We start from the raw sequence: 9,024 nt of genomic DNA, 5'->3' as shown, positions 1-9,024 counted from the left end.
AGGGAATGCTATTGCAATAGGAATGGGAATGAGATTCCGATTCTACCCAACCAAACAGTTGGAATTGAATAACCCATTCTGATTCTGATTCCAAACCCCTATTCCTATGAATCAAATGGGGCCTTAGTTGTAGGTGGTGTAGCAAAACAACGAAAAAAAGAAGCTACTAACAACTCATGAGAATCTATGTTAATCTAAGAATGAGGAAAAATGAGAGAAAAATCCAAATACACACCTGGAATCATGGTTTCCAAAATCGGATCGGACTGGATGGTCAATCGAAAAAACCAGGAACTGGTTAAGTGGCTGATTCCGTTTTCCCTAAAACTGGATTTTTGCCAAAAAATGTTGATTTGGTCAATAAACCGCTGATCCGAGTGGTTGAACTGTTCAATGATTTTGACCGTTTTTTAATTTTTTGTTAAACGGGCTGACCATTCGGTTTGAATGATCAGACCATTCAACCTGGGAACCAGACCCTGACTGGTTCGTTGTTCGAGTCAGTTTTAAAAACCTTGCCTGGAATCAAGCTGCCGCCATTGTGAAGGTAGGTTGACAAAGAAAGAAGGGTGAAAAAACCCTTTGAATGCCAAAGACGCTTTTGGCCTTTGGCTTCTAAAACACAATGAATGCCAAAAACGCTTATTTTGGGTGTTTGGTATTGATGCCGTTTTCTGAGAAAACAGTGCTATGTAGGTGCCACATAAGAAAAAGTGGTGCTTCAGAAAACATCTTATTTGATACATTTTTTTCATAAAAAATGTTGTTTTAGACCACGCCTAAGAAATTGGGAAAGTATGGCCTAAAGCAATACCAAATTTACGTTTTCTCAGAAAACAGCTTATTGCTTCCAGCGGTGCAATGATGTAGCATCATCTTGGACGTTCGATAATATGATCAATGCTAAAAACGGTTCTATAGCACTGGTACCAAGCAAAATCAATGTTATTTTCCCAAAAAACAGCTTATATGGCAGACTGGCAGCACCTCTTCCAAACAAAAACTAAGCACCGTTTTCTCTCATATGCCCAGTATCATTTTTATGAGAAAACAATACGGTCTTCCCACCACCGATGCCAAACACCTACTTAATCCCTAAACGCAGCCCAAGAACCATAAAAGTCAATGAAATAATTATTTATAAAAATTATATTTTTATACCAAAGGACAAGAAATGCGTGTTGTTTCTGGTAACCCAAACTTCTGAAAAAAAATCATTTTTTCAGAGAGATCCTTGGCTGTGAGTGTGAGACTATGATGTAACTTGGAACTAATGAATATCACGTACACCTTAGATGTAGAGGCCATCCTTACTTCCTCAGATACTGAATAACATTTAAAGTGGTCGCTTCAGAGTAAATTTAGGGGTATTAAATAAAAAAATGGGATATTATCTGAAATTTATGATTACATTTTTTTTTTAAATTTATCATAACTTTTCAAAACATCAAAAAAGGCCCCTGATAATGAGTTTTATTGTTTAAAATTCACATCTTGTTTATTTTCATTAGTTTACTGTTAGTGACTATTTAAAGAAGTTGTCCAGGTAACCATTTGAGTATTTTATGATCAAACTATCCCTTATGACCAGTCAAGCTTATTAAATATTTTTTATGACAAAATAAATCCCAGCCCAAACCTTGGTCCATACCAGGCCAACAAAATATTTAGGCTGGGTTTGAAAACGATGCAAATAAGTGTGAATGCAAATATGAAGAGTGTAAAACAGTTCATATAAATTGTAAAGTTGGGTTACTTTTACACAAATAAATTTACCTTCTTACCAAACAGACTTTTAACTATAATGGATGCAAACATGGATCCCAATAAAGCATATGATTTTTTTATCAAAAGCCCACTTGAATGCAAATTTAATTCTTTTTTATTGATGTACTTTTACATCTTATTATCAATGTAAATGTGCATTGGTCTGTCATTTGTCAATGCATAAATGTAATGTTGTTAAACACAAGCAAAAGTGAACCAGAATGCAAATTTACCCTAAACTGGGATTTACACTCCATTTGCATCGTTTCCAAACGCAGCCTTAATAAGGTTGACTAATCATTTGGGGTAATTTTGTTATAAAATATTTAATAAGGTTGATTGATTATTCAGGGATTATTTGGAGATGTAAAATACTTAAAAATTTATGTGAACAATTTCTATTGATGATCATAAATGGTGATTAAGAGAAATGTTAAGGAAAGGTGAGCTTTGGACAATGAAACTCAATAATAAGGGGCTTTGGAGGTTTTACAAAGCCATGGTGAGGAGGCCAATGAAGTTAATTAGGCCCAATGAAGTTGTGAATGTCAGAAACATGGGCTTAAATTGTAAAGCTGGGCCATCATTATTCCTCCACCTAAGGTGAATCATGAGCTTTTTTTTTCTTTTTTTTTTTTAATTTTTGCCTTATCAAAGGTATAACCTAGAGTTTGACATGATTAGAAGCTTTCTAAGCTGAGAATCAAATGGATTTTGGCATTCATAGACCATACTCTCCACGTTTCCGTTTATCTCAGTGGGAAGCCATGATCGGCTTTAAGATTCATATATGGAATACCTTGGTTTCCGTTTGAATGATCCAAGCGTTCTTGCTTTCCTGCGAGAGATTGGACTGTTGATTGATTCTTTAATAAAATCCCTGGGTTTCAGTTGGCTTTTCACTGTGAAACACTAACCCCTGATTTTCTCTTGATGTCCTTACATGCAATCAAATTAAAAATGTTGAACTCACCTCTCAGAGATTGCTCTCAATTGGTGTCGTTATATGCAACCAAATTCTTGTTCCAAGTGATGAATCAGGGATAATCATGCTTTTTGAAGAACAGAAGTTTTTCACCGTTAATGGCATAATAGCCAAGAAAACTAGTCTGACTAAGAGCATTGTCAGTTTGTCACTTTTTTTTTGGTAAAAGAAATTCTAATAAAAGGAACCGACAAACACTAAGGATACATTATTATCTCCTTTTTACAGTTGGCAAATAAACTGTTGTTTGTTTGGAGGGCATAATGAGCAAAGACAAGATCTGGGGGTTCGCTAATTTTGCTATGTTATGGGCTTTCATGACCGCAGACCTTTTAACAAAAACTAATTTAATATTAACAAAAAGAGAGAGCAGGTATTTGGTGTGTTCTTGAATAGCTTGTATGTTCCTGTTAATGTTTGCTCTGGTTCCTTTTAGAGATAAAAGACCAGCTTTGGCATCTGAGAGAAGGGTAGCTGTTGTGATGTTTTGCTTCAGTAGGTATCTGAGACCTCTTGCTATTGCCCACATCTCCGCTACTGCTGGGGAAGAGACCAGGCATGGCTGTCCTTCTACAAAAGAGTGATTCAGAGCATGAGAAATGAAGAAAAGCCCTGTAGAAGCATCCATGGTGCATGGATCCCAAGATCCATCAACCAATATAATGTCTTCATGCACGTCAAGTATGTTAGCTAAATTCAGCTCCTGGTCTGGAGGTTGCTGGTCTATTGGATCAGCAAATTGAAGCTTGTAGTATTGGTTGGCTCTTTTGAGAATAGTTGATGCGACTGGTTTATCATTTTTGAAGATTGCAGCATTTCTGGTATCCCAGATGGCTCGGAGAATGGAGATGAGATAATCCAGATAATGTTTACAATCCTCTTTCCTAATAGCGGCTTTGTAATAGGAAGACCACCATGTTAAGATGTCTCTCGAGTTTGATTGCAAAAAAGCATCTGGGTTGAGGCCCACTTGAGCTTGCAGCCAGACAGCCCGTGTTAATGGGCATTGGAGGAAGAGGTGGGTTTGTGTTTCAGGTTCATCACGGCAGAAGGTGCAGCTTGTATCATTGCTTCTGAAAGCTCCCCATGTTTTGGTTTTCGTTTTAACAATATCATGGAGGAATTTCCAAGTGAATAGTTGGCATCTGAACGAGGCTTTGTTTGACCAAACTTTTGACCATTTAATCTCTGTGGCTTCCTGCCTCTGGTATTTTGTAAGAGAATTGAATAGGCTGATTTTATTGTGAATTAACCATTGCTCGATTGTCTCTGATTCGAACCACTCCTGTAGTTTGTCGTAGTCCCATTCTAAGCCTTCCATCATAAGGCTATTTTAAGGGGAGTTTATCTTTGGCCTCAGGATGTTGCTTGGGATTCCAGGAATCCAGGGATCCTTCAAGGCATCAACTGTTCTGCCATTACCTATCTTCCAGCATACATGCGCCTTGAGATCCTTTAGGACTTTGAGTGAGCATTTCCACCACCATGAGTCGGTTTATCGGACTTTGCAATTAAATAGACTGCTCTCCTTCCAGTATCTTTTCTTAAGTTGGCAGGCCCATAGAGAATCATCTAAGTTAATAAGTTTTCAGATTTGTTTGGAGAATAAAGCTCTGTTGAAAGGTTCCATGAGCTTTAAACCAAGTCCCCCCTCTTTCTTAGGTTTGCAGATTTGACTCCATTTAATATTGTGACCTCCTTTCCTTTCTTTGCTTCCATGCCACCAAAAATTCCTTTGAATTCAGTCCAACTTTTTGCAGACTGTTGAAGGAAGGAGAGTATGTAACATTGTGTACATGGGTATGCTCTGAGAGACTGCCTTGAGGAGAGTTAGCCGACCTGCTTGAGATAGGAGTTTAGCCTGCCAAGAGTTTATACCTTGTCTATTACTTCACTATTTGCTGCAATTTTGTTTTTACCCTCTGACAGCTTTGCTCTAAGTATTTCGAGTGGAAAAACATTAGATTCATGCTTACCAGCCGACTGAGGAGCTTCTGGTGGACTCTGTGGGGATTTTTGCTGAATAGAATTCCGCATTTGCTCTTGTTGAAGTATTGACCTGACAGTCTTTCGAAAATGATGAGGGTGCTCTTTATGTTTAGGAGAGCTTCCGGGGTAGCTTTGCTAAGAATAAGGCAGTCATCGACAAACAGAAGATAGGAAATTGGGGCTAAATCTTTAGTAATTTGGATTCATCTGATGCTTCCATCTTGCTCACCTTTGTAAAGTAGGGCTGATAAGACCTATATTCCTATAATGAACAAATAAGGTGAGAGTGGGTCTCCTTGTCGGAGACCCCTTTTGTTATAAAGTGTAACCATTGAGTTTAATGGAAAAAGAAGTTATAGAGATTCATTGCAATGTCATTGCACACCACTCCTCTGGGAATCCCATTTTTCTCTTTACTTGGATTAGGAACTGCCAACCCATTCTGTCAAAGGCTTTAGCCATGTCAATTTTGAGAACTTCCCATTTATTCTTGCCTTTTTGAGTTTTCAGTTTGTGTATGACTTCCTTGGCTAGGATGATGTTGTCTACTATGCTTTGGCCCTCAATGAAGGCAACTTGGTTATTATCAATTAGGGCATTTAGTATAGGTTTGAGCCTATTTGCCATTACCTTCGCAATGATTTTGTACATCGTGGTACAAAGACTTATGGATTTAAAATGTTTTGCTATCTCCGGGCCAGTTTTTTTAGGGATAAAGGCAAGGAGGGTATGTTTTATTTGTTTTAGGAGTTTTTTGCTATGAAAGAAATTATATACCATAGCAGTGATGTCACTCCCTACGGTGCTCCAGTAATGCTGAAAGAAATAGGCAATGAAACCATCTGAGCTTGGGGCTTTATGCGGGTCTATTTGGAAAAGAGTTGTTTTGACCTCTTCAAGGGTGGGTGTAGTGCTAAGAGAGATCTTTCCTTCTTTGGAGATCCTTTTTAAAAGGATATCTTCAAGCCAGGCTTGGTTGAAGTCTTCATCTACTCCACTTACATCCAATATTTGGTGCTTGAGGGTTTCTACAATTTGGCTAGGGTCTGAGATCCATTCTCCTTGCTTGTTTCGAATCCATTCCAATCCGTTCCATTTGCACCTGTAATTCGTTCTTTGGTGGAAGAACTTGGTGTTACAATCTCTTTCTTGTAGCCATAACTCCCTTGACTTTAGTCTCCAGAGCTGCTTCTCATACTTCAGCCAGTTGTTATATTGGGCCTCTAGTTCTTTGAGTTTGATGCTAGAGTGTTTGCTTTCTTCTAAAATGTCAACTTCTAGCTTTCTTAGTGTGGTGGTAATATCTCCAAAGATCATTTTGTTCTAGAGGTGTAACTCTTTTTTGATTGCTTTTAGCTTGGCTGCTATTTTGTATGCCCTTGATCCAATTATTTTTTTCCTCCATTGCTCTTGAATGATTTGATTGCATTCCTCATGTTCTGCCCACATTGGAAGGAAGTGAAAGGGTTTTTTCCCTTCTTGGCATGGAGGGGATGTATTAAGAATGAGAGGTTTGTGATCTGAATTTAATGCGGGTAGAGCATGGAGCTTTGCATCTTGGAACTAGTCTAGCCATTGCATGCTTGCATAGGCTTTGTCAAGTCTTTCACGGACTCTTCTCCTCCCTACTTGGTTATTAGTCCACGTGAAGAAGGGGCCAGAGCAACCTAAATCTAGGAGGTCGAAATGTTCTATGAAGTTCTGCAGGGGTTGTCATGTGTGAACTCTATTGCTTGTACCCTCATAGTCCGAAGTACTAGTGATGTCACTGAAGTCTCCAATTACAATCCATGGAGTGTTTAGGAAGTAAGTTTTAGATGTGATCAGGGAGTTCCAGTAGTTCTCTTTGTTTCCTCTACTAGGTTGACTATAGAGAAGCAAGATAGTCCAACTATGGTTTTGGGGGTTTGACTCAACCCTTAGTTCTATATGCCTTTGAGAAGAGTCAATGATCCTAACAGTGAGATCATCTTTCCAACCACAAAGCAGTCCACCATTGAGACCCCTAGCTCCAATGCTACTTGAATTGTAGTAGTGAAGTTTTCTGCAAAGGGTCTCAGATTCTTGCTCATTCATTTTGGTTTATTATAGGAAGACTATATTTTGATTCCAAGCAGAAATCCAATTTTTAAGGGTTCTGGGAGCTGTCTGCATTTTTTCCATTGGTGACCTACCAGACCACAGAAGATGCAGATTCTAGTGAGACCTTCATACGCGAAGCGAGTCCATGTTGGGTTCTTGGAGTTTTTGAGAAGAATCCTCGAAAGAGAGGTCTTCGAATATCGACTTCCACATGCATGCAGATTATTCTACCTCGAGAGGTTTTCTTGGGGAGATTGTGTTGGGGTTGTTGAGGACCTTTCTGGTTATGCTGGCAATTAACCTACAGTTCTTCTCTGAGATGTGGCTGCGAGGGACATTGAAGAGTTGCACAAATAAACTTTGGTGCCAGATTTTTGTTTTCTCTCCCTGATGGAGGGTGATTTGACCCGACCCCTTGAGACGGTGACACGTGAACATGACTCAGCACAAGTAACAGCTCAGCACCACAGTCTGATCGCGACTAAGTAATGAGCCCGCAGGACAGCTCGCTACGTCACAACTTTCTATAGGGTAAGCTCGCTACAACGCGAGCTAAAGGACCCCTGATGTACTGAAAGGGAATACTCCAAGACAAGTCTATCCCAGCTCACAAGCTAGGATAACCAACTCGCTCCAACACTTTGGTAGAAAAACTGTCCTAAGGGCAACCTTAAGAGGAATAACCTCGAAGTACCCCTAGGAGCTCGCTACAAGGTAGCTCGCAACAGGATAGATCGCTACAAGGCAGCTCGCCACCAGGGTAGCTCGCCACAAGGTAGCTCGCTACTAAGCGACGCTACGTTTTTAGGAAGCTTCTATCTGATAAGACCGTACCCGTCAGACTACACCACGTCTCCTGACTGATGATGCAGTCCCTACTAGCCCGACAGACTGCACCCACGTCTCGACAGATGGTGGCGTGCCTGTCCTTCCACGACGTGTCACTCATCTGATTGGGTAGTACTCTGTAACGGTTACCTGCGCAGCTCTGGCAGGTAACGGCTACGACAGAGGCCCAGTGGCGGTTACGCCCAATTTGACAAGAACATTCATATATAAGAGACACTGGGTCGAAGGGGAAGGGAGATCTTATCTAATATCATATATCATATATCTTATCTTGAATATCTTGAACTGACTCGAACTTTCTCTCAAGCTAACTCAGTGATCTAGCGCGACCTACACTCTTAGCCTTCTTTGCACTCTTTACTACCTTCTCCAGCATTCTAACTTAAGCATCGGAGTATTACCACTGGGCAAGTCCCCCGGGAATCCTTCAACATCATTTGGCGCCGTCTATGGGAAGCGCTTCAAAAATCCTTCCTCTAAGCTTCTACAATTTTCTTTTGAGAACTAGCTTTCATGGCCTCCTCCAGCAATGACGGACGTGGTGCCAGACAGAACGCTTCTGGGGAGCAACCCCAACTCCCCACTGTCTGTATCAGACAGTTCATCGTCCCCCTCTCTATGGACGGAATCCTCAGTTTGAACGTGCCCCTCACAGTGGCACCCATAAACGCTTCACTCCCTTCCACGGTTGGAGCGACCTTTGCTGAGCCTTCGGTTGTGCCCCCAGTGACTAACCAGAACTAGTTGGAAGACTTAGTGCAATGCATGCGAGCCATGCAAGCTCAAATGCAGCAATTCCAATAGTTTCAACTCTACCAGCAACAAGTACTGCATCAGGTCTCTCAGTACCAGTACCAGCAGCAGTTCCCTTCCTTGCCTCAGGCCTAGCAGCCACTTCCCCCTAGGCACCCGACCACGAAGCAAACCAAGCCCTCCCGTCGGAGCGAACGACCTCGCCGGGGAGAAGCCTCTTAGGCCCAGGATCCCTCTAAGAGCCAAGCCTCTTCCCATGGCAGAAAGGAGAGGCCAGCCACCCCCGCCTCACAGCCTGTGGGCAAGTCGGGGGCCTCCCATCCGGTCAAGCCCGTATCGCCCCAGCACTCGCAGTTTGAGCTTTCGCTCGCAGAAAATCCGTTTGAGGTCCTAGCCGCAGACTACAGGCAGGGCCCTTCGGTTCAGAGCTACCACCAGCAATCCGAGCCCATCGAGCTCGGTAATATTGAAGCAAGCAGCACCAACGCTGAGCCAACAAAGTAGCAGCGAAGACGCTGGCAAGCTCGCCGAACTGCTACCCGTCTCTCGCCCGAGCTGAAAGGTAAAGAGGAGGTGAGATCAGGTGAAGTAAAAGCTAC

At 41.5% G+C, this 9,024-nt stretch overlaps 1 protein-coding gene across 1 annotated transcript; it reads right to left on the bottom strand.

Moving 5' to 3' along the window:
- Positions 1-2,963: 2,963 nt before the first annotated feature.
- LOC148791631 (uncharacterized) lies at positions 2,964-4,073 on the bottom strand. Its single transcript, XM_088888270.1, has one exon. It carries the CDS (start codon positions 4,071-4,073, stop codon positions 2,964-2,966), a length of 1,110 nt encoding a protein of 369 aa, XP_088744396.1.
- Positions 4,074-9,024: the final 4,951 nt, after the last annotated feature.

This window comes from Nelumbo nucifera, chromosome 5 (assembly GCF_055504915.1).
Source record: "Nelumbo nucifera cultivar China Antique chromosome 5, China Antique-T2T, whole genome shotgun sequence".
NCBI lineage: Eukaryota > Viridiplantae > Streptophyta > Magnoliopsida > Proteales > Nelumbonaceae > Nelumbo > Nelumbo nucifera.
The sequence above is the reverse complement of the archived record's forward strand: the minus strand, read 5'-3'. Positions and strand labels throughout refer to the sequence as shown.